This window comes from Cynoglossus semilaevis, chromosome 10 (genome assembly GCF_000523025.1).
Source record: "Cynoglossus semilaevis isolate Cse_v1.0 chromosome 10, Cse_v1.0, whole genome shotgun sequence".
Taxonomy (NCBI): Eukaryota; Metazoa; Chordata; class Actinopteri; order Pleuronectiformes; family Cynoglossidae; genus Cynoglossus; species Cynoglossus semilaevis.
This window is the reverse complement of record NC_024316.1, coordinates 20,695,981-20,721,321: the sequence shown is the minus strand read 5'-3', so window position 1 is coordinate 20,721,321 and position 25,341 is coordinate 20,695,981. Positions and strand designations below refer to the sequence as shown.

Sequence of the window (25,341 nt, the reverse complement as noted above, 5' to 3'; positions counted from 1 at the left end):
GTGGCCTTGGATCACGTTGTTTATTACATCGTGGAGGTGACGTTGCCGTGGTTCATGGACGTCACCACGGTGTCGGCCGTCATCAGTGTCCGATATAAGGTGAGACATCGACCAAAACAATTAGTCGACTGACATCACTGTAAAAAATGAATTACATTTTTAATACGATCAACAGTCAATGTTATTGAATTTATATAAACAAAATAGACCAGAAATAAAAAATATATAAATTAAAAATAAATACACAAAATATAATATGTAAACAAAATTAAATATAAATTCACTTTTAGTTTTTAAAATGTAAATGTAATTTATTTTTGATAAATTTAAATTAAATTAAAATAAAAATACATTGATAAAATAAAATGTAAATTTTACTCTTCAGTTTTTGATTAAATTAACCCTTTTATATAAACAAGGTAAAAAAAACACATTATCGTGGGAACGGCTTGAAGTGAAGACTTGGATCTAAAGAGAAAAATAATTAAAAATAATAATAAATACAGTGACATTTTCACCTTTGTCGTCTTGATACTACTACCATACTTACTAACTCCCCCCTTCCTCCCCCCCCCCTCCCTAAGGTCCAAGGTCCAGTGGTTTGCCCCAGCCTTCTGTCTGATACCCCGGTCCTGTGGGACTCAACAGCTGGTCGACTTCCAGCAGGACTACACCTGGACCTTCAGCCCGGAGACCCTGCTCTGTGACGTCAGGACCTCCGCCCCAAACCTGGGGGTCACCCTGTTACTGGGGGGTCTCTGGGTGACCAGCTGCTGCCTGGTGTTCCTGGAGGTTTACGCCCGGCGACTGCGACGGAATATTTCTGCTTCCTTCTTCAGAGAGCAGGCGCAGCGGAGGAAGGAATATTTGATGAGGAAGACGGAGAGGAAGAAGAAGAAGAAGATGGAGAACCAGGTTACCCGAGTTCACGTCGATGACGACACGAACGAGAAGTGAAGCAGGATGGGAACTGACTTTTCTTCCTTGTATTTAAATCACTCGTAAACAATGAGTGAAAGAAACACTCTGTTCTGAACATTCCCTGGAATTACGTCAAATCCATATTTAATGATTTTTTTTTTTACAGTTTGTCGGCTTCACAGTTTTGAAAAACTCGAAATCCTCTGTATATTTAATAAAAATACTCTAAACCTGTCAGAACTACTGTCTCCTCCAGAAACATTTTTAATAAATATTCTTCAAAGTTTTCATCTTTGGTGACATCAATCTAAAGACACAGGAAGTACCTTGGTACTGTGTACCACCAGGGGCGCCAAAATTAAAAACTGGGACAAAGTCACGGCCCAACTTCACGGGCCAAATATAATTACACAGCGGGCCAGATTTGGGCCCCGGACCTGAAGTTGACACATGCTGTGTACCAACAACGTAAATCCTCATCTCTCCAAATACAACTGTTCAGCCTAGACCAGTGTACAAAGTACATTGTAAGTACCACTAACGATACGCATGCCACAGTTTGAGAACCACCAGTCCATCACTTTGTCGTTCAACGACAACTTCAACACAGATGTTTTTGTACCTGTTGGTGTTTGACTTTTCTTTTTGTTTTTACTCCACAGTACCACTAGATGTCACTAAAGTACCATCAACAAACGCAGTAGAGAAACCCCACAGTCACAGTACTTGTACCTCATCCTTCAGTTCACAGTATTGTCCCAGTTTTTTTTTTTTTCACTATAAATACACATCTAACGATCCATCAGGCTATTTCAGTATCACGTTACAAAAATAAATCAAGAAACGCCGTCGACGCGCGAAAAACTCCAACGCCTGGGTTTCACAAAGGGTTTATACACGAGGACTTGACTTAGAATCATCAACAGAGGACGGGCTTTGAACTGTACTTCACAGAAACAGGACTGTCTCAAAACTCATACACATACATACAATATATAAGTACATATATACACATATATAAACATACATACATACATATATGTACATATAATCATATACATACGTATAAACACGTTTGAAATGTTTTCTTACATTACATATATGTGCATATAATCATATACATATATACACATATATGTATATATGTTTATGTCACATGACCAAACCTCATCTCGTTGGTGGTCACTGTAGACGTGTTTTATGTAGTTCAGCATATTTTTACTTTCTTGAACCGTACTTTAAGGAGGAACCGTCAGATTGAAGTCAAGGAACTCTTTTTCAGGTACATCCTGGTCAAGACAACAAAGGACAAAAGACACGACGGTTAAAAACAGCTCAGAGTTCAACTGGTCTGGATAAAAGGCTGAGAGAGAGAGAGACGAGGGATAAAAAACGAAAGGTCACCGTCTGCCCCTCGAGGTCAGGTTTTAGAACGACTCAAACGGTCCAGACTCTGGAGTGTGAAGAAGTTCTGTCAACAGTTCCAGTCAGAGAGGCTCGGTACCGAGCTGGACTTTTTCCCCCCAGTCTCTGATCAAACACCGGGGCCGTGAGTGTGAGGACGTCCTGAGACGTGGACGGTCGGTCCCTGCAGTAATCAGCAGAATTAGGGGCGTTAAATTCACAACAGTCTAATTAAAACGAATCGCTTTAATTAACACAAAAAACCTGAAGGAGAATTAGTTTTATCCATTCATTAGCCTCCGTCTGATTGGCTGCACCAACTCACACAGACACTGAACCTCACATTAAAAAGATGTGAGTTCTTCTCTTCACTGTCAGGAACAGAACTGTTTCAAACTAAAGTCAGTAAAAAGAAAAACTTTTTTCCACTTTTATCAGAAACACCAGTCGGTGTCAAGTACAATTACAACATAATTAACTTCAAATACCACCTTAAAAACCATGTTTTTCCCCTTTGTTTTCATCCAAAGAAGTACAAAAATATCAGATATCTATAGTTATTTATTCTCATTTAAAGAAATAAAATTTTACAAAAAATATCCTCAACATAATGTTTTTTTGTATTTTTTTTTTTAATTCATCAAGCGGACCGGATTGAACGCCCTAGCGGGCTAGTTTTGGACCACAGGCCATATGTTTGACAACATTTTCTTTTGCTTTGGTTTTAAGGTGGATTCAACGTTCTTCTACTTCAGCTTTTTCTCTCCACGTATATTAGATATTTATTAATATTTATTTATATTTAATAAAAAATATAATTTTACTAAAAAAAAAAATCTGAATACGACATGTTTGTGTATACGTTTTATTTTCAAAAATTCATCAACGCCACACGTCTCCCTGACAAAGACAGGAGTGTTAACAGCGTTAGGTCCATAATTAGAGTCATTATGGTGACGTGAGGTGACGTGGGTGCGGTGGCCGATGTGGTGAACTGCAGGCTGCGTCCATAATTACAGACTTCACAGTCGCAGCAGTGACGACCAGGAGAGAGAATTGATTTTACACTTAGACGAGGCAGCGGTGTGTTCTACTGTAACAGTGTGTGATATGGGAGGGGGTGAGAGAGGGAGAGAGAGAGGGAGGGAGGGAGGCAGAGAGAGAGAGAGAGAGGGAGAGATGTGGATGAGTGGAGCAGTACTGGGGGAGAACTAATCAGTGGTTTTGTTGGTTGATTGAACGTGGCTGCTGTGATCATGTCAGACTGAACCAAACTGAAGGTAAAGTCAACGATTTCTTCAAACAACGATGAGATTTTTTTTTCTTTGTTTCTTTATCTTTTATTTCTACGTTAAATCGTTTAAAAAAAAACAACCTCAAAATGACTGCAGTAAATTCTCTCTGTTTTACCGTAAACTATATTTATGTCTGATGTAAATCAGTAATATATATATATATATATATAGTGTAAATGTATTTCAATCATTTTTCAGCAATGTTTATATTTCTAGGTGTAAAACTTGGACTTTGAATTTAGATATTGTCAATATTGTTAATAGTGTCATTAATTAAAATATTTACTTAATTTATGCAAATATATGTATAATGTACTTGCAGTACATATGGACATATACAGTATATATAAATATACCGTACTGTGGATATATATTTATATATGTATGTATGTGGAGCAACGTCAATGAATATATATTGCACATACAGCACATATACTGTATACATCTATGTACTATGAATACATAGAAATATGGGAAAATATATTTTATCCCCATACATTTGCACTTTTACTCTCTTTGAAAATACAAAAATATATTCTTTACTTACAGGGAAAGTTGTTCGTCTCTTCTAGGTGAATCATATATTTTCAGTCCAACACTGGAGAAGAAACAAGAAGAACATGAACCACTACATATATTTGCATGATTGCGTATAAGCAAATATATGTAGGAAACATATTTTCCCATATATGTGTCCCTATATTCATAGTACATGTATGTAAATGTAATGTATGTATGTGCATCATATATTAATCTGCGTTCACAGCATTTACACCATCGTACTCACGTCTGTCTCCAGGTGAAATACTTCCGTCTCTCCTCCGACATATATTTCTGTCCTAGCCTGCTGGCAGCATGGAGAACAACACCACCGTCTTCCACAACGCCACTCAGGAGTCGGACGGGACCAGAATGCCTCTGAAGCCTCTGGAGGAGCAGGTTGTGACGATTCTTCTGACGCTGCTCATTTGCGGCGTCGGGATCTCGGGGAACATCATGGTGGTCCTGGTGGTGCTGCGGACCAAGCACATGGTCACGCCCACCAACTGTTACCTGGTCAGCCTGGCGGTGGCCGACCTCATCGTGCTCTTGTCTGCGGGTTTGCCCAACATCTCCGACGTGGTGGCCTTCTGGATATACGGCTACACGGGGTGTCTGTGCATCACGTACCTCCAGTATCTGGGCATCAACGTGTCGTCCTGCTCCATCATGGCCTTCACCGTGGAGCGCTACATCGCCATCTGCCACTCCATCAAGGCGCAGTTCATCTGCACCGTGTCGCGGGCCAAAAGGATCATCGCGGGAGTCTGGGTCTTCACCTCGCTCTACTGCATCATGTGGTTCTTCTTGGTGGACACGGACGAGACCACCTACGCCAACGGGGTGGTGGTCACGTGTGGGTACCGCGTCTCCAGGACCCTCTACATGCCCATCTACTTCCTGGACTTCACGCTGTTCTACGTCGCCCCCCTCTGTGTGGCGCTGGTCCTTTACGGGCTCATTGCGAGGATTCTGTTCATGAGCCCGCTGCCGTCCCACCTCAACGACAGGGCCGGGGGTGGGTCGGTTCACCAGGGTCAGGCGGGCAACGCCAACAAGAGCAGCATGGGGGCAGTCTTCGCAAGGAAGCAGGTACAGACACGGTGACGGATAAAAGTAGAAGAGATGAAGATTTAAGGGCAGAAAATGTGTAAAATTGGAGACAAACAGATGTAAAAATTATATATATTTATATTAATTTATTAATTAATATTATTAATTGTTTTACTTTAATATATTGTTTATATATGATTTTATTTTATACTTTTTGTGGTCGTAGTTTCTACTGGTTTTAGATTAAAGAGGAGGTTTTTTTTGTTTGTTTTTTTCTGTTTTTTGAGCTGCATTTTTGTTTCGATTCCTTTTCCTTTTTTTTAAATAAACGGCAGCTCTCTCCGTCCTCAGATCACAAAGATGCTGGCGGTGGTGGTCGCCCTCTTCGCCCTGCTCTGGATGCCGTACCGAACCCTGGTGGTGGTCAACTCCTTCATCGACCCGCCCTACCACGGCCCCTGGTTCCTGCTCTTCTGTCGCATGTGCATCTACACCAACAGTGCCATCAACCCCATCGTCTACAACCTCATGTCCCAGAAGTTTCAGGTCGCCTTCAAAAAGCTCTGCCGCTGCAGCTGGAGACGCCAGAAAGAAGACAACCGAGTTCAACACGCCCGTGTGCTACAGCGTCGTCAAGGACTCCTCGCACGAGAGCAACGAGCCGGTCACGGAGCACGAGGACGTCGGCGGCCAAACCATCAAGAGGTTCAACATAAGGCACAAACACCTCACTGGTTCGCACGCGTCTCCTGATGAAATGTAATTATTGACGTTGTTTTTTTGTTTTTTTTAGTGTGCAACTGCTCCCCCTTGTGGCTGAAGTACTTTGTGTTTTGCAGTGTGTATTTGGGTTGTGACAGTTTTGGTCAATGTGTTAAGACTTTGTAAATTTGTTGTGCGAAAAAAATAAACGTATTAGCATCCAATTTTCATCCTGGAGGATGACCTTTGACACCAGGTCACGACCCTGTCTGGTCTAAGGACTGAAATCCACTTTCTTTCCGATGTTTAGTCATGTAGAATGTTGTGTTCTCCAGACATGAAGTGTAGTATGTTAGCAGTGTTTCTAAACCGCTGGGTCGCGGTACATTAGTGTACCGTGGAAACTTATCCAATTTTAATTCATTGGTCTGAAAAATATTATTTATTTTCTAATAATTTGTCAATGTGTCAGTGACTGACAGAATAGTCAATACTCATCCATTAGGTGGCAGCAAATGGTGATTAAAAACTCAAAAACAGACTCGTTTTCAACTAAACAGGACCAGGTTCCACACCTGGTAAGTCATGATTTACCTGATGTAAAGTCAGGTTGATTAACATACAACTTTAACACAGAATGTATAAAATATACTACAATACATGTCTGGAAAACATAAATTCCCACAAACCTGATAGTAGGATTGTATTACATAATTATTCGTACCGTTTTATTACAGCGGGGAAAAAAAAGTATTTTCCACAAAAACTTTTCCGTCCTCTTTATACCACTGATTAATTACCCATTGATGATAATATAATTTTAATTTAAGTGTTTGAGTGTTAATGAAATAATAAACTGTCTTTTCCTGCGATGAATTTCTGTCTCTCTGTAGATCTTTCTAGATCTTTCTGCTCTGTAGCCATTGGTTGTTGTAGTGATTATTAAAGCAGATGAATAAAACATGGATGGAGGCCCAGCTGAGACCGACGCGTGTGTGTTTTTACACATTAATTCCTCCGAACGACAAAGAAAACAAAGATCAGTTCCAACCTGAGGATGAATTATTTATACAGCGATGTCGGTGAAGAGCTCTCGTCTCGGCGTCATCTACCTGAAGAGCGGCGCCGTTGGTGCATTAGGCCCCACTTCACAGACTCGTATTAGCTTCTCTTTTATTTTTCTTCAATTACGGCCCGGTCTTTGAATCGACGTCCGAGTTGAACAGACTGTTCCGGTGGAACGTCGTTGTGCCGAGAGTCGACCCTGGAACGACACGGAGCAGAGACGGAGACGTCAGAGGATTCAATACATTATACTGCAGTGTGCAAAGAGAGACGCAGAAATAAATGTCAAAAGAATGTAGACAATTTATATATATATATATATGCTTTTATACGACAAATAAAATATCAAAATTTTGATTTTCTTGCATATGATTTTATTATTGGACAATTTTGTGTTATGTATGGGGAACTAGATGAGATTCCAGTTTGGCGCCCCCTATCATCCAAATACTTTTTTCTGAATTGCTCCAGCATTGCCCCCCAGCCTCACCCACCTCCCCAGTCAACAGCCCATGTGGCTTTGCCAAGAGCTAACTCTGCCAGTGGTTCTCAAAATATGGTGCGCATAACACTAGTGCACCTGGGTTCCCTCTAGTGGACTGTGGTGGAATTTGATTGTTATATTAAGGTGAGTTAATTAGTGTTGTCTGTGTTTCTGGTGTAGTAAGAAAACAAAACTGACTTCGTGGGGACGTTTCTCGGGTCCAAACGGAGAGAAAAATAATTTTTTGAGGTTCAGGATTTCATGGTGAGACAAGTATCAACAAGTTGGAGAGAATATTTACTGTAGGTTGTGGCTACGTGGATGGAGGATGTACCAGTATCTTCCAGTGTGGCTCTGTCACTGACTGAAATGATACTTGGTCGCCCAATTTTTTTTAAATTTTTTAAATTTTTTCTTTTTTTCTTCGTCTCTGTTCGTCATCTACTTGTTTTGTGCGAGAGAAAGAAACATCCTGAAGCGAAGACGACGCGTAACGGGGAGATGAAAACGGAGCCTATTTTTAAAATGTCAGTACAAATACCCAGAGTACATGAGTCACTATAAAACAAATATAAATAAATCCTTCCTCGGCAGAGCTTTCATCTTTGCACAGCCACAGCAAACATTTTAATATTGATTAATGGTTATCACCGTGTACTTTGAACTTCCGACAGGTTACAGTCGGTACGACTGTCGCAGGAACAGCGTTTTCATGTCGCTGCTGCAGGAACGCCACAATAAAAGCTATTATTAGGAATTAATTCAACTTCAAAGGACTGAGTCAATGAACTGAGATGTTGGAAGGTTAAACGTTCGGGAAAATGAGACCCGTGTTTTACATTGACATTTTTGACATTTCTTTAATTCTTCTCCATAACAGGGATTGAAGGAATATGGGGGGAAATATATGTAAATATATAAATATAGACACACAACACACTATGGATAAGACAGTGAGTGATATATATGCACACGTGGACCTACACATATATATACTGTACATAAATACAAATATACATATGTGTGTGCGACTGTGGTTTTCACTTTTTCCCCGCTACTACATTCCAAAGTTTTCACCTCTAAAATATATATATGTGTATATATATATTACCCTATATTATTAGTACATATATTATCCTGTACTTCTTCTGATACCAGTTCAAAACTGTCTAATTAATGGTGTTAATAGAACAATACTGTTTTTTTGTTTTTTAATTTAGGAGAACCTCCGCTGGAGGGCGCCAGAGCTCTTCAGGAAGGTGTAAAAGATGGAAAAAAATGCATAGTGAATGCAGGACAAGACATGAACTGAACCAGTTGACATGAGAATAAATGGATGGATTTGATCCAAGGAGAACAAATACTACTGCAGTACAACAGAGGTGGTACGACACTGAGTACTTGAAGTTTGGATTTCCATGGACGGATGTTGGAAATCGAAATGTTTTGTGTTTTTTTTTTTTGTGAATGATGTCATTTGAAGAGGGAAGTGGGAATTTTTTGTTACATATTTTTTTCAACTTAAAAACTTCATAATAACCCAAGTTAATTCACGTGTTTTTTGTTCATTTTTTTCCCAGTTTAATCTCCACTCGTCTCCACTCGTCGTACTGTCTGACAGCAGCGCTCCCTGACGTCTAATAACCCACAGTCCTTAAACAGCTCTCTCCACTGATTGGCCCTGGAACCAACGCTGATGCTAAAGATAAATAAATAGTCTGTCCATCTGTCTCTGTCTCCGTCTCTTTACATCACTACTTCTTCTTTTATGCTCTGCTCCGACGTGAGCTCTACCTTTTCTACTCCGTAGTCAACACACAGACGAGTCCGACTGATGAAAAGACATTTTTACGTAATGTAACTATATAATTATGTCATTATGTTTCACACAAAGAATTCATTTTATCATCATCACCGTCTGTGAGTTCAGATCAGTGTACTGCAGTAGTATGACTGATATTATTAAACTCTTCTCTCTTCAGCTCATAAAACCAACTCATTTGAATGGAACTGAAAAACTATATATATGAGATTTGATTTGTCTATTTATATATGCAGCCGCAATAAAAACCAGTGGGAAAATGAAAACGCATAAATTTGAATAAACTTTGTTTCAATGTACTGTATGTGTATATATATATGTACATATAAATATATGTAAAAATATATATACATATACAGATGTGTGTGTATATATATGCACATGTATATATTCAGACATATACATATGTATTTGTATGTATGTTAACACAAACTGATATATATTTATTTATAGTCAGAGTAGATGTAGTACTTCATAGACTATAGAGTACAATGAAGTACAACGACTGGTACTTCAGTTCAATTCAGAAACGACACACACTAATGAGAAGATACAACAGCTGTAATTAGCATCATAGTGACGCCACTAATAAAAAAATGGGAATCAGATTCCTCAGTGGCCCACTAGAACGCCACTAATCCAAATGGAATCAGATTCCTCAGTGGCCCACTAGAGGGTGCCCAAGTAACAACTGCGACACCCATATCAGTTTCAGAACCACCGAACATTTTTCATTTTCAAATTAAAACATTTAAATTACACATTTTTATCTTGAAAACTACAGTACTGCATCAATAGTACTCTGTTCATGCAGTAATACTTTATATGACAAGTTGTTAACAAACCGATTAAATGTTGTGAACGAATACGTATCATCAATATTTCAATAAACACCGAGCATGTAATTCAACTTCTTTTCCCACCAGAGGGCGCTAAAACACAGTCACTGTGTCCAGGGTTTGACTTTGATGAAAGTATTTGTTTTATATGAGACGGAGAAAAGAATAAACAGCGAAGTTGTACAGTTGTTTTTACTAACAATAACCGCTTGGTGGCGCTACAGGTAAATGTAATTTATTCATGTTTTTCAGCATGAACGTGAACGGAGCTCACGAGCCCAGGTCTGGACACGGAGAAACTGAACCAGATTTCACACTTTACGGAACAGAAATCCGGTTTTATGACTTAATGATTCCGAGACGTGACATCATTTATGGCGTGAACGCATTTAATAACAGCTGGAACGTACGACCAGGGGTGAGGAGTGAGGGGTGAGGGGGGGAGAGGGGGAGGTGATAATAACTGTGACCGAGTTAAACAAACCACTGGGATTATGGGTAAGACTGCAGTGGCCTTGGACTTGGCAGCAGATGGTCAGACTCCCAGAGTCCGTCACCGTCAGACGTGGTGAGCTCCACAGCCTCACAGTCCTCACCCCCCCAGACTCGAACCTCCGACTGGGACTCGGGAAGTTTCTCTCTCTCCGTCAGGAAATGTAAGTTTTACTTTTTTGTACTAAACGGTCTCAGTGAAGTGTGTTTCTGTGGAGGGATTTACCGTGGTTTAGATTTATATGTTGAAAAGTACGATAAAGTACCTGAAGGGAGTATTTTATTGGCGGTACTTTATCAAAGTAATAAAAGTGGGATTTTTACTTCCAGCGAATCGGCGTTTTCCCTGTAGAATATTTTTTTCTAAAGTTGCTTAAAAAAATATAAGAATAAGAATCAAACCTCAGAGTTGCCGTCGGGGGCTGCGGTCCTGTTGAAGCCCCTCTAAGTCAACCTGCAGACAGGGGGCGGTGTCTGGCTCCACAGTGAAGATCTGCTGTAAGGAACAAAGATTAGATTAGATTCTAACTCCGTTTTTGATGATCTGAGTGAAAACTCAAACTGACGACAGGAGATATTAACTTTAGGAGGAGGTTCTAAAACACAGGTTGTCATTTTCTTCTCTGTGTCTCTCAGTTTTATCTTTGTTCAAAAAAGTGTTTTCACATTTTAACCAAACTGTTGACATGACAAGTTCTGATCATCAGAACCATCTGATTCTTTTTATTACCCTGACAAATCTGAAAGAACATTTTAAGGAACTGGACTTCTGTCTTTAGACCAGACAGAGAAGCAGGTCGTGACCTGGTGTCAAAGGTCATCCATATGAAATGAAAATAAATATGATAATGACAATTTCATTTTTTTTTATTTTACAATAATAAGGGAAATAATAGTAAAGATAATGATAATGTTCATGAGAACTAATGGATCTGATCCTCACTTCATTGGTCTGAGCTGTAGATTAAAGTGTATAAAAGTACCCAGTATTCCATCTGTGAGTATTTGTACACAGTTGTACTCAGAACCAGGAGACATTTTTATGGTCTGTGTCCAGACCTGAACAATAGAACCAGAGAGGAAACTCAGAGGAGAACCTCGTTTCCTTCACCGTTTCCTCGACACGTGTTGACAAACTGTTAAAAACAGTGTCATTTAAACACAGTCGTTATCAAAGTTCATTAACGTCAGTCTGACGTCAGAATTAACAACAAATACAGACATTTAAAAAGGAAAACAAAAAAAAGAATTCAAAAGAAGAATTACTTTTTTCTGTCGTCGTTAACTCAGGTGCTCGACAGGAAACCGTCGGTCAGCGGTTCATCCTCCAGGATTTTCCTCTTCCCATGGACGCCCCCTGCTGGTTTCAGCAGCTTCCCTCCTACCGTGAACAAAGCAGAGCAGCCGCACAACAACTCCAGCCCTAACTTCTCTGGGCTGTCGCTCAGTTCAGACGTGGTCACGGCCGACCTGACTGTGGTGGAGACCTGCAGACTTCAGGTCAACAGTCAGTATGACGTCATCTCAGCCGTGATCTCCTCGCTCTGCTTCTCCTTCGGCCTCATCTACTGCTTCCTGGGTACGTGTTCTCCACAGGAACCTGACCTGAAAAACAGGACAATATACATAAATAAATATAGACGTATATGTATATATGAACATATATATGTACACATATGTCCATATACACATACTGTATATGGACACATATACACATATGTACACATATTTACATGTACATATATAAATGGGAATATATAGACATAAATACATCCACACACATACATATATAAACACATATATAAAAAAATATATAAATATATATGTATACATGCATATAAATCTATGTCCATCAAACAACTGTTTCTAACAGTGAGTTCCACAACCACGTCCTTCGTCCCTGTCACATTGAGCTGCAGTTGTTGTTGGCCCCACCATGTGACACTGTTGTTCACAGTTCACAGAGTTTGAGGTGAACTATGAGCTGGATTTAAAAAAAAAAAAAATCTGCTGAAACTCCTGACATCTCCACTGACTGTAGGGTTTTATCATCAGTTCTTATGGTGCAGCAGATCAACTGGACTGTATTTACAGTAATACATCTGTCAGTCAATATGTCCATAAACACACATCCAGGGAGACACGTGTATATGTGCTTCCTGCGAACCAAAAAAAACAAAAAACGTGACACTGACCAAACAAACGTTCGACCAAAGTCTGGATTCCCAGAAACTGTCAGAGCGAAAACCGTTGAGACGACAAGTTATTTAGTAACTAAATTTAAAATGACAACAGGTCCATCTGTACACATACAGTGTTACAAATACATATAGACATATATATACAGAGCATACATAATATACATATGTACACAATACCACTGTGTCTATATTCAAGCAAGGGTCTAGGATTGAGTAAAGTCTAGATTAGAGTTAGGTTAAGAAGGCATATGAAGTTAGGGTAGTGGTTCACAAAGTAGGGGGCGGGCCCCCTCTAAGGGACAGAGTGAGGCAATTTCAGTATTTTTTTTCCTTTGTCCCAGAGTTGGAAATAAAACTGATTTGTGTTCAGTGAGGAAACATTTATTTAAAATGACGTTCACTGGAGATCTGAAGCAGAAGCTGTGAGGTTGTCAACCTGGGGGGCGGGGGTTCTTGACAACAGCGAGGGCGATAGAGCGAGGTAGGAACAAACCATACTTTTTCATCCAACATCCTGATCATGAATTATTTTTGCAGGTTATCGCTGCTTCCGGATGGTCATGTTTCTTTCCGGCTTCATGTTCGGCACAGTTGCCATACTACTGTTGTACCACAAGGAACCGCTGTTGGTGGTCCACCTGGGAGTGGAGGCCAAGGCAGGGATTGGTCTGGGGGTGGGTGTCCTCTGTGGACTCATGACGGTGACGTTGTCAACACTGGGACTCTTCCTGAGTGGACTACAGCTGGGGAGTCTACTCTGCCTGCTCCCCCTGGTGGTGGTCAGACAGTACCACAGCCTCACTCCTGTGTGGCTGCTCCTCAGCAGCATACTGACTGTCAGCATCATCACTGCCGTCGTCAGCCTGAGGTGGCAGAAACTCTTCAGCATCGTCTACACCTCTGTGGTTGGATCCACCACCCTGATGCTGTGCACGGACCACCTGGTGGGGGCGTTCAAGCTGCCTACGCAGGTCTACCAAATGTTTGGTCAGGTGGTTCCTGGTCCGCTGTGCTGGTTCAACTGGGTGATTATTGGCATCTGTCCTGGTTTAAGTCTTTTAGGTGTTTTAGTGCAGTGGAAAATTACGGCTAAAGGAGTTTCGCACAGAGGAGGTGAGACAGAGTCAAATACTTCATATAAAAAAAAAACTAAAATTTATACACATCATGATAACATTGTTTTCTCTCCCCCGGGTGTGTTGTAGTCACACATACCAAACAGAAGATGGCAGCCAAAACGCCTCCGCACAGAAATTCGAGGAGAAGAAAAGCCAAGAGAAAACCTCCGCTACTCAAACGCTACGCTGGTGACGTCCTAGCGCCGGTCAGTACGTTAGCCTCTCTGTATGAAATAAAGACAACATTAAAGTTGACTTACAATAGTCCACCTGCAATAGCACCGTGTCCCCTTAGGGGGCCCACCCCGTACTTTGGGAACCAGAAGTTTATACAACCACTCTATAGCACAGAGTACTTTCACATCACTGTTCATCACAGACAGTTTTATATTATTTTTCACACCAGCTGAAGTGACAGACCATAATAATAATAACCCCCCCCCCCCCCCCCTCAGAGTTACCTCCAGAGTCTACAGGAGCGGCAGACGAGGACAGGCTCGTCCACGTGCAGCGTCAGCACCGTCACACACACTCTGATCGACTTTGACTACGAGACCGGCTCCATGGTGCCTCTGACCAGGACGCCCTCTGGCCCCGCCCCCACGTTTACACTCTAAACAACCCAACTTTACTCACACCTTGAACGACTGTTTGACTTCAACAACAGGAACGTGCCCACGGCTGTGAGGTCACCACTCCATCCCATAATCACACACACACACACCTGCTGTGATCTGACAGGAAGTGATGACATCACTGCTTCATGGAGCACCAGCTGTAATCAGACTCATCTCCTCATCAAATCTACTGAGTGTCTCACCTCACAGACATGTTGTCCTACAGTAACAGCTGTTCTGCAGTTAGAACTGTTTTCAGATCAGTTTGGTGATGTCAGAGTTAAAGTATATGTTAACACAGCTACAGATAAATATGTAAATCACACTGGGAATGTTGGACAATTAACAATATAAAACAGTGTTTTTAAGAAATTTGCTACAGTGTAAGATCATATTTATTAGGTGAAAGTCACTATTTTAATTTCTGTAAACATGAGCTGTAAAATGCTGTCAAATGTAAAATATCTCTCTATATCTAAAATTACCATACTGCCATTACCACAGAATTGATCACATTTGTAAATAAATGTATGCACAAAACTTTCCAGGCGCAATGAACTAAGAGAACATTTTCCAAGATATTTTAGATTTTTTTTTTTTTAAATTCTAATTCTTAAAGTTTTCCATGATGAGTAAATTGGTCATTAATTGTCCAGGTTTTCCAGGCAGTGTAGGAACTCTCAATTAAAAAAAACAAAAACAAAAAAAAAACAACACCGACCTTTAACATTCGCTCTGTTCTGTTACCTGAAGTAAGAACACATGGACGTCTCACCAGAGAAAACCTGCTGCAGGAGAACACAGGTAAATTCAGAAGTGATGAGAACTTTTTTTAGTGACACCAAGAAAAAAAACTAAACACCAAGAACACCGTTAAAACACTGAGGTTTATCTTCAGCTCATGTCCTTCACCGTGGAGAACAGAAATAAGAACAAACAAACAAAAAAAACCACACCCGTGAAAGAACCCAAAGACTGGAGTTGATACTCACACAGCAGCAGATGAAAATACAAAGTTTTCAAATATTTTTCACCTGTCAAGAACTGGAGAGAGAAGTATTGATCAGGAAACACTCAGAACTACAGGGTTAGAACTTTGGAGAGAAAAAAAAGATGAAACTCCCAACACTGAAGAACATAACTATGTTATTGAACGTTGCCGTTTTAATTAATTTATTTCGATGTAGCCTAGATTTTTTTTAATTAGAGATTTGGTCCCATATAAAGCAGAGAAGTGATTTAAATAATTTTCAAAACATTCATTTACATTTAAATCTGTGGATTTGATCTAAATGTAGGTCACAAAAAATTATGAATTCTGTTAAGCTGTCTGAGATAATTAGCAGCAGCGCGACATTTTCAGTCTTAGGTGTTACTGCATATATGTTATAAAATAAAATACATTAAACTCCCACAGAATAATAATAGCATTAAACAGTCAAAATATGTAATAAATTATAAAAAAAAAGTAAAAACAAATTGAACACAAGTTTAAATAAAAAAGAAACCCATTCTTTGTGTATTAATTTTAATTGAAACCCATTCCTGATTTGTTTAAATTAACTCTAACATCACTGTGATGTTCGTAGTAACAAAAAAACGATTATATCGGTTTATCGACATGTATTAGTTACATAATTACAGAGGAACAACGTAAATTCATCTGTCAGGTTCAGAAAATAAATATTCTCACTGCTTTTGTGTCGAATCACTGTACAATCCGAGGGTTGCGTTGAAACTTTGGCGCCCTCTAGCGGCTCAGTCGTCGCAGCGCATCCACATTTTAGCGACGCTCTGGGGGTAGCCCTTCTCTACAGTGAGGTGATGCTGGTTCACGCGCCAGTACTTGCTGCCCTTGAACATGTATATGTGACCGTTCGTCCACGTAAAGGCGGCGTCGGTGTTGCTGGGCGCCCCCGGGAGGAGATTTCCAATTGGCTTGGGATACGACCTGAAGTCGGTGGGGCCGAGTTCATCCCACTGCCAGTATCCTGAACCCTACAACGGACAGATTATCACATGGGATTATGGAGTGATAACTTCAAATCTAAGGCAGTAAACGCTCTCTGTGGGTTTTGTTTTACTTTGAAAAATATTATTTTTTTGTTCTTCCTCAAGTACAAGGCAGAGTCCACGTTGGCAGGGACGTTGACCAGTTGTTTGGGGAAGCCGTGGTCCAGTCTAAAGCCCGTGTATCTCCAGAATTTGTCCGCTGTGGAGGCACAGAGAGAAGAATGTTGTGTGAAAACCGCAGCAAAGATAATTCATGAGCTTAATAAAATATTCACATCCCCGCCCACGGAGTACTCAGTACACGGCTCCTCCGTGGCTGTGGCTTGGACGTTAGAAAAGTATGACATGAATCCACCTTTCAGAAAGTAGGTCTTGCCAGTTCTCTGGGAGTGGACAGCTGCACTCAGGCCGCCGGGAAGCTCCTTCCACAGAGAAGACATCGGAACAGGAGAGCTGTGGCCGGAGCTGGACACGGTCCACACATACTGACCACTGAAGACGTACGTCCTCTGACCAGGCCCTGAAAACGGACAATTAAAAAATAAAATAAACATGAGTCCATTATTTACCTCTAGATTAGAGGAGATTAAAGATTGATTAGCGATATTAGGAGTGAAGCTACGCCTCAAACATTACTGCTCAAATATTTGTTTTTTTACCCAACATAACTGCATCCACTGTGGCCTTGCAGGGATTCACAGCAGGCGCTGGTTTTCTCGGTGGTGGCAATTTATATGGCTTTCCTGAAACACAAAAAAAAACAAAACACAGAATGTATATATTTCCCAGTCTCAAATATTGTTACACTCACGTGACGTGGTGTTACCGTATAAGGCCTGGATTCCACGTATGTCGTCTGGGTGTAACTTGAAGTCTGAGCGGTAGCCGGTGTACACGGGTGCCATCAGTGCACTGTAGTACTGCGAGTGGCCCAGGCCCAGAGCGTGACCGATCTCGTGAGCGGCCACGATCCTCAGGTTGGAGCCCTGGCTCTTCCCCTCCGTCCACAGTTCATCTTCGTCAAAATGGACAATGCCTGATTCAGGGGCATCGGCGTGGGCCAGGACATGGCCTGGAGGTGAAGTATACAAGAAAATACATGAGTATTTTACAAAACATGTACATACGACAAACATATGACATCCCCAAATAAACTGGTTCAATTTTTAAAAATACAACAGACAGAAAATGTATGGATTTGGTGAATTAAAGCTAAAAGAAAAACATGTTTACAGTAAACTGAGACAATTAAAAAAAAAGCACAGGACAAACCATCCCAAGCCACCATCCCATAATAAAGAGAACAAGTATTTGAATCCTGGGAAAACTTAGTACTAAGTACTGTTTTTTTTGGAGTAAAGACACAGAAACAGGTTGAGAAAAAGGGTTTTTATTGTGAGATAATGTTCATAAACACCACATCCAACAAATCAATTAAAAACACCAAACAGATTGAGAAAAAATTTTATTTCTGAAAAATATTTTTTATCAGAGAATTCTTTCTCTGTAGAATTCTGGAGGATGACCTTTAACCCCAGACTCACGACCTTTACCACCACTCAGACCAACATTAAAATCCAGCAGAACACCGACCAAGGACAACGGAGTAAAACTACAACTGGAACACGTGCCATTCAACACCCCACGCACTCACCCTAACGGGATAAAAATTCTCCCGTTTACCACTAGAGGGAGCCCAAATACTATAAACCTAGTTTAATAACAACTGCCGTTCTTCAACCTCAAGTTTTTAAAGCATGTAAATAATTCTGTTTCAAAACCTTTAAGACCGATCCACCAATGACAATCACGAAATAAACACACCACAGAGTGGCGTATTACAGCCAAATAAAGACAGCATCATAAACGTGATAAACGATACTTACTCAATGTCTCCGTTACCGTTTTAATGTTGCCGTTTGTGCCAAGACATCAATCTTTAAACTGAAGACTCGAGTTGTTTTGTTTTCTTGTGACTCGAGGCATAAACACGATGGAAATTGTTTGTCTGTTCCTTCATGGCGTTCGGCTTCCCGCCTCTTGGTCACGTGACTGCGGCCTGCTCTCCTCGGATTTAGGTTTCCCAGAACCGCCTGTTGATTAATTAACGTGTGGAAACCTGAGGACGAACCCTTCGGTGTCGCGTCGGATATAATTTTATTAAATGTCCTTTTGAGAAAAAACGAAACAAAACACGCCCTTAATCTCCAGAAACCAATTTGTCATTCAACCGCATTGACGTGCTGCTAACTACCCAACTAACACGGTGGTTTTTTGCGTTCTGCGTCACCCGGGGTTTACGTCACCACTTGTGGCTTGTTGATTGGCCGTTTAAAGGGACACGTGAGAGGATGCGTAAAACTGAGCTTTATTGAACACTTACGTCATATTTGTCATTTTAATTATTATTTATTTATTTTTACGTATAAATTATTGTATAAATGTATCCGTTTGTATTTTTAATATACAATCTTAATAAAGTTTTTTTGAATTTTTTAAGTAAATTGAATACGTCATATTCAAACGTCTACGGTACTTCACTATTAGCCTAGTGTTTAGCATGTGCTAACAGAACGGTTCTTACCTTTGCCATCGAATGGAACGGGACAGGTTTTATCTTTTCTGTGAAAGGACAGTTTGATGTCGGCTCTTCCCTGCTGCAGCTCCCTGAACCTCAGTGGCGACACGTCGCTCCAGTACTTGAATGCGCTCTGGATGGCCACACGGGTCTTCCCCTGGCCCAGGTCAGGGGTGTAGTTATAGATGCGGTACGTCAGCAACTTCTTACGCCAGTAACCTGTTCGATTAAAGGCACGTTAACTCAGTACGTAAACACACCATACCTCTTCAGGTACGTTAGTTCTCACCACCAGTAGGAATACGAAGCTACTTCACCCATGACTTTGTATCTGAGCGATCTCTCACTGAACGAGTCCTGTAGACCACACCGAGGTCTGTCCATCATCGACAGCGTGGCCGAATCCAGGGTTCCGGACATCCGTAGGTTCGTCGCCCTCTGAAAGTGTCTGACCATCAAAATTTAAATTTGTTTATTTGTTTATTAAATAAAACGACAGTAACAGACGTGTTTACAGATTCGTCACCTCGCTGCTTCAGCGATCGCCTCAGCAGAATAGTTCTGGCCGTTACTGTCCAGCGGGATGTGCAGATAACCGTATTTCTTCAAATATTCCTGCAGACATGGTTTTCATTATAAAAGGAGTTAAAGATAATTCCACATATTTAAAAAACATTGTTTCCCCTAAAGCAGTGTTCATCAACTTTTTTTCTGCCACACCCTCTCACCCCCTCCCACCCCAGTTTTTTTTTACCATTGAATTAGAACGGGTCTTAATACCATGTTGGACATGTCCTCATGGACACAGGACAATAACAATCAGATTTCAGTGTCCACAAACTTTTGACAACTTTTGTGTAACAATAATATGCAAAAAAACAACTAACATTTATGTTATTGCTAGTTTTCAAACAATAAAAAAGTAAATAAATATTAAAAGTTGTCAATCTGGACATGTTGACCAACGTTAGTCCAACATAGTTAAAGACAGTACAGTAATCACATAATGGTCTTTTTTTTGTTTTTCTGCTAAATATGACGTATCTTATACTTTTAATCTAGTGTTAGATGTTTTTGTTAAACTAAAATCCTGAGTTAAAACAATATTTTCCTCCAGTTCATTTTCATTTCACGGATGTCTTTTCTCACCACTGCTCCAGGATCTTCCTCTCCTCCTGCAGCAACAGAGAAAATGAGCTTCATCAAAACAACAAGAAGCAGCGGCAGCAGCAGCTCCTCCAGGTTCCCCATCTTTGGCTTCAGTCACCTTTACCTGTGAGATAAAGAATCTAAATATATTTATAAAAAATAAAATCTTCAGTTTGTTAGTTTCAAATGTCAAAGACTCTAGTCGTCAGTTGTGCAGAGCAGACTGTCCATGTTCTCCCCTGTGGTGTCAACGCTGAGGGTTTTTATAGGTGGAGTGTGTGCTGGAGGCCTGTTTCAAAACGAGGACAAAATAAAATCTACATATTTCACATGTAGCTGACATCACGATCACGCCCCCTCCTCCATCAACACCATCATTTACAGACGTTTGTCTCGGCGTGTTTATTCAGGGACACTGCAGCTTCCCCCGCGACCCCTGACCGGAAACAGTGGTGGAGGACGAACGAACGAAGAACTTCAACAACGTGCTCAAAGAAACCGTTAAACCCGGCGACCACCCACGGTCGACCGAGGTGTCGTACCGATGCCACCGTGGCGTGTATTCCACTAGGATGTGTAGTTTTACTACTATGTATTCCCGACGTGGGGCAGATACAGCAGGAACACTGCCCCTGTTGCCCAAGTGTGATACATTTTTTATTTTTATTTTTTTTGGACAGGGACATAAATCTGGACATTCTTCACTTCATCGACGCAGCTCGTTGAACAAAACAACTAACCACACTTCCTTTGTCGCACAAGCGTTAATTACACGGCAGAAGTCCATTCACCAAGAAACAATGACGCCTCCGTTTAACCATCGCTTCATATTGTTGTCTGAATGTAAACGCATAGTTTCCTGTTTCACCACTGGACAATATCGTACATGTCATAAAACGTGAGGTCGAAGACACTCAGCTCATACATATATATACACACACACATGTATAAATACAATATCATCATTTAATAGTCATTTACATACATATATGTACTTATGCATATAGGCTTATGTATAGATATATATATTTATTAGGGATGTCTGATATTAACTTCGCCGATATCCGATTTGCCGATGCTGTCCAAATATCAATATTTATCCAATTCTTCAGCCCCCAGGCCTGATGTTTTGAACCCTCCTGCAGGTTGTAGTTTATTCTAGTGTTTATATTAGTCACTCGTTGTGTAGCTGCTGGTTAAAAACCTCTATATATTTAGTCATTTTTTAATTTTTTTTTATCGCGACAAAGGGACATAAAATGTCACAAGTCATTTGTCTAAGTTTTTTTTTTTTTTACGACAGCGGAGAAATGTGCAGAGAAAGAAGACGAAGGCTACGTCAGTATTGCAAACTGTTTATTGGTAGTAAATGAAAAGTGTGCCATTCAGTGAGAGGGAGATAAAGCGGGGGTTGGGGGAGGGGGCTGATGGTGAAGGCTGACGTCTTTGGTCCATACTCTGTTGGAGGGGCGTCAATGAAGAGGGGAGCGGGCGGCGAGAGAAGGCACTTGAGTTTACAGTCTCAGAAAGTTGTCTGGAGAAGGGCACGGCCTACTGGAAGAATGGGTGAACTACACATTCGGATTTCTCATGGATATCGCATAGAAAACGCTCCATGGTGAGCAGGAAAATATAAAGCTACATATATGTATACACAATAATGAATCAGAAAAAAAAAGACAGGAGAAAGAAAGAGAAATAAAAAAAAAAGAAGGCAAAGTGTCGGACGTTCACCTTTGGAAATGTTGACAAAAGAGAGAGAAAGAAGAAACAAGGCAGCAACTTTTTTTTTTTTTTTCAAAGAACTGGAGGAGATTATTTCTTTGGCGATACCTGAAAGTCCAGACAGTTCAGAATATGAAAACAACAGAAGAAGAAAAAAAGAGAGACGGATCAGAAGCTCAGAAGAAGAGAGATGAGAAGTGAACGTCTCAGTTCTGATTGGACAAGTTCAGTATCTCCTACAGCACGACGACTGGAGTCAAGGCTAAAACACACACGGATCATCAGTTCAGCAGCTATAATAAAGTCTAACCAACGTTCAATCACAGAGGCCAGCAGGGGGAGCTCAGGTGCTTCAATTTGAACGGTTTCAAAGAAAAGAAAAAACTGGGTTACAGCTCCAGAAATAAAGTATAGGATTTTTTAGATATTTAAGGAAATACCTCCCTTTTTCTTTCTCATCTAGAGTCCCACCCCACCCCCAGGTTACAGAAATAAAAACGGAACCTCTACCATGTGTTAATTAGCACTGAAAACCATTAGAAGGATTTTCAACAGGGCTGATGCAGCGATGCATTGATTAATTAACACTTACAATTATTTTATTGCACATGAATGCAGTTTTTCACCAAAGTGATGCAGTTTTTTTTTCCAGGCTCCCAAAAAAGAAAAAATAATCACGCACATATACATAAACATACATACAAACACCACACAAACATGTTTATATATGTATATATATTTATATATACACACATGTGTGTATATAAATATATTTCAACATATATACACATACATGTAAAATAATGACAATAATAATAACAATAATATGTTGACGTGTGATAATTGTCAGTGTTAATTATTTATGCATTTATGTAATAATAACATGTTAATCTGCCCCATGCTAATGTATATAAATATATAGGAATATATGTTGACAGACTACAGTTTTCCAGCCCTTTCAATTTTCCTAACCAAACAAACCATAGAACTTCCAGCTTCTAAAACCAGACTAGTTTCTTTCTTTCTTTCTTTCCTCTTGGGAGGTTTTAGAAACTTTAAAAAAACAAAAAAAAACAATAATACCTAATAAAGAACAACCGGCTGCAGCTGTACTTCTGTGACAGAACAAAAACCAGTCTCAGGTTTCTGTATTCATCACTTTACAAAAATCTATTTAAAAGTAAAAAGGGCGGACTGGAGGAACTGTGTGATCCCACCCACCAATCAAATCGTTTCTTTCGTTGTTTTTTTTTTTTTTTTAACACTGATGGACAGAGACCCTCAGCTCTGGAGAGAAAAAACACAAACACTCACACAAACTAACTGTGCGCTGGAAAGAAAGACGTCACCCTGGTGCAGTTTGTCCAGGAGTCACGTCTGCACTTTTTAGTCTCTACACAAAAAGGCAAAAGTCGTGGGTTTTAAACCAACGTCCTTAAAGTCAAACATCTGTCCGATCGCAGCAGGGATTCGCCAAAGAAATGACGCTCATTTTCTCCCCCTCTGTCACAAACGGTGTTTATGTATTTATTTAAACAAAATCCCAACTGGAATAAACAACCTATAACCAGAAAACCAAAGGAAGAAACCAAAAATACTAAGTTAATTTTCGTCACAAATATTTAAGTCTCCAGTTTAAGACGTGAAGATCGCCAACGATGCCACGCTCAGCTTCAGCGCAGCCTCTCACAAAAAAAAAAACAAGAGAAAGATCACCCGTGGTTGGAGTCCCTCAAAACAAAACGTAACTGTGTCCAATCAGATTTCAGACATCAGGTCAAAAGGTCAGCATTGAGGTATTCACCTGCTTTTTGTTCACAAACCCCCACCAAAAAAAAAAAAGAAAATGCCCCGCCCCATTCCGGCTCTGCACCGTCTGATTGGAAGCCATAGAAAAGGTCAGTTTGTCAAAGCCACAATTTTTAACAAGTTCCTCAGTTTGATCGACATTTCCTCCCACAGGGGGGAGAAGTGAGTTTGGTAAAGAGGGTTTTTTTTTTTTTGTTTGTTTTGTTTTTTTAGTAGACCCTGAATCCTATCACACAGATTTAGAAATCACTCGTCTTCTCCACTGGACTACAGACAACCAGAGGGAAATGATTCAAGTCTCTACGGGAGGACGGGGGAAACTCCTCATTCATGCACAAAAGTCATAAAAAGAGAGGGGAGGGGGCGGGGGAGGAGGAGCGCATCTGCGGAGGAAAATCCAGAAGAAGAAAGAACAAGAGCCAATGACGGAGCAGCATTTGGAGTTTCCTCCGTTTGGAATCTTTCACATTATCTACAGAGGCTGATAAACAATAAACAACGAGCTGAGAACAACGACAACAACACGGAGTGAACGCTCATCACTGCTGTCGGCTGCGTTTAGATGAAGAGTTGAACAATGTGGGAAATACTGCCCCCAGAGACGACTGTTGTCCTAGCAGACTCTGAAATATACATAGTTTTTTAAACTCAAAATATCATTCCAAGAACAGTGCAACATGAACCGCTTCTTTAACTCAGCTGATGGTAAAGTTAACTTTACTGTTTTTTTTTTATATTTGGAGCAGAAATGAATGAAAACGTTTGAAGGTATTTTCATTCATTACATTCGCACGAGGAACAAATCGCACTAGCGTTTTCTTTATGGAAAGAGTTCACGTCGCAGAGCACTTTACGATATTTGGGTTCATATTCTGCAGGTCTACGTGAGAGCAGCCGCTAGCTATAGCATCAAACCTGGGAGATGGCTAGCCAACTTTTCTGTGCGGCAACTCTCCAGACAGCGAGTGAGTTTAGTTTGAACAAAAATTGATTGAATTGATTTGCCTTCAGTTTTGTAGCAGCCGCACAGAAAGCTCTTTTTTTTTTTGTTTTTTGTTTTTTTTTTTGCACTTTGATATGTTTCTATTTTTAACGTCATCAAGATGAAAGGTATTCTGTAGTGTTGATCTGCACGTCAACTCTCCGGATGACAACCATCCTTGGTCGTGCTCATGCTACCGACTACACTTTTTACCCCCACAAGTGAAGGCATTGATTGAAATGGTTCTGGCAGAGAAGGACAAAGTGTTCGGGTCAGAATCAGAGAGCTGACAAGCCACAGCGCGAGAAATAAAAACAAAAAAAAAAACAAAAAAAAAACGGAGTGACAAACCTCCGAGCTCGACTTCAATAATTCACATGTTCTTGTTCTCAGTCTCTGGCAGACGACTTAACTGTGTGTAAAAAAACAAAAAAAAACAAAAACCAAAACAGAACAACAGAGGCCGACGGTAGCGCAGCGATGAAATCTCAAGAGGAGGCTAAAGATAGAAGCTGTTACCTAAACCTGGAGG

The 25,341-nt window shown here is 40.4% G+C and overlaps 4 protein-coding genes and 1 long non-coding RNA gene across 5 annotated transcripts; 3 read left to right on the top strand and 2 right to left on the bottom strand.

Annotated features, from left to right (window-relative positions):
- The first annotated feature begins 6 nt into the window (after positions 1-6).
- ocstamp (osteoclast stimulatory transmembrane protein) lies at positions 7-2,509 on the top strand. The gene is made up of 2 exons (XM_008319516.2): positions 7-99; positions 592-2,509. The coding sequence occupies exons 1-2, from the start codon at positions 55-57 to the stop codon at positions 955-957; spliced, it is 411 nt and encodes a 136-aa protein (XP_008317738.2). The 5' UTR covers positions 7-54; the 3' UTR covers positions 958-2,509.
- A 9-nt stretch (positions 2,510-2,518) lies between these two features.
- On the top strand, positions 2,519-7,030 carry LOC103385560 (thyrotropin-releasing hormone receptor-like). The gene is given in 4 exon segments (XM_008319490.3): positions 2,519-3,605; positions 4,420-5,252; positions 5,565-5,810; positions 5,812-7,030. Coding segments are annotated over 3 exon segments (1,188 nt in total). The 5' UTR covers positions 2,519-3,605; positions 4,420-4,475; the 3' UTR covers positions 5,977-7,030.
- On the bottom strand, positions 5,068-12,021 carry LOC112487626 (uncharacterized). The gene is made up of 4 exons (XR_003050902.1): positions 11,884-12,021; positions 11,020-11,113; positions 7,028-7,179; positions 5,068-5,236 (listed from the first exon to the last, which is right to left on the bottom strand). It is a non-coding gene; the product is annotated as an uncharacterized LOC112487626 (long non-coding RNA).
- On the top strand, positions 11,995-15,655 carry LOC103385589 (transmembrane protein 198-like). Its single transcript, XM_025059490.1, has 4 exons — positions 11,995-12,196; positions 13,356-13,931; positions 14,024-14,142; positions 14,392-15,655. The coding sequence occupies exons 2-4, from the start codon at positions 13,373-13,375 to the stop codon at positions 14,551-14,553; spliced, it is 840 nt and encodes a 279-aa protein (XP_024915258.1). The 5' UTR covers positions 11,995-12,196; positions 13,356-13,372; the 3' UTR covers positions 14,554-15,655.
- Positions 15,278-19,826, bottom strand: LOC103385561 (matrix metalloproteinase-19). The gene is made up of 9 exons (XM_025059489.1): positions 19,462-19,826; positions 19,151-19,363; positions 17,393-17,638; positions 17,226-17,309; positions 16,922-17,086; positions 16,638-16,765; positions 16,247-16,551; positions 15,588-15,597; positions 15,278-15,341 (listed from the first exon to the last, which is right to left on the bottom strand). The coding sequence occupies exons 1-7, from the start codon at positions 19,598-19,600 to the stop codon at positions 16,312-16,314; spliced, it is 1,215 nt and encodes a 404-aa protein (XP_024915257.1). The 5' UTR covers positions 19,601-19,826; the 3' UTR covers positions 15,278-15,341; positions 15,588-15,597; positions 16,247-16,311.
- Positions 19,827-25,341: the final 5,515 nt, after the last annotated feature.

What these genes read in the sequence shown, in the direction of transcription:
- LOC103385589 (XM_025059490.1), top strand. Translation starts at nt 13,373, where the DNA reads ATGGTCATGTTTCTTTCCGGCTTCATGTTCGGCACAGTTGCCATACTA. An exon ending in AGGAGTTTCGCACAGAGGAG is followed by an intron (nt 13,932 to 14,023) that starts GTGAGACAGAGT and finishes GGTGTGTTGTAG; the next exon opens with TCACACATACCAAACAGAAG. An exon ending in CTGGTGACGTCCTAGCGCCG is followed by an intron (nt 14,143 to 14,391) that starts GTCAGTACGTTA and finishes CCCCCCCCTCAG; the next exon opens with AGTTACCTCCAGAGTCTACA.
- LOC103385561 (XM_025059489.1), bottom strand. Translation starts at nt 19,600, where the DNA reads ATGGTCAGACACTTTCAGAGGGCGACGAACCTACGGATGTCCGGAACC. An exon ending in AGTGGATGCAGTTATGTTGG is followed by an intron (nt 17,087 to 17,225) that starts GTAAAAAAACAA and finishes GTCCGTTTTCAG; the next exon opens with GGCCTGGTCAGAGGACGTAC. An exon ending in AAAAAATAATATTTTTCAAA is followed by an intron (nt 16,552 to 16,637) that starts GTAAAACAAAAC and finishes TGTCCGTTGTAG; the next exon opens with GGTTCAGGATACTGGCAGTG.
- ocstamp (XM_008319516.2), top strand. Translation starts at nt 55, where the DNA reads ATGGACGTCACCACGGTGTCGGCCGTCATCAGTGTCCGATATAAG. An exon ending in TCATCAGTGTCCGATATAAG is followed by an intron (nt 100 to 591) that starts GTGAGACATCGA and finishes CTAAGGTCCAAG; the next exon opens with GTCCAGTGGTTTGCCCCAGC.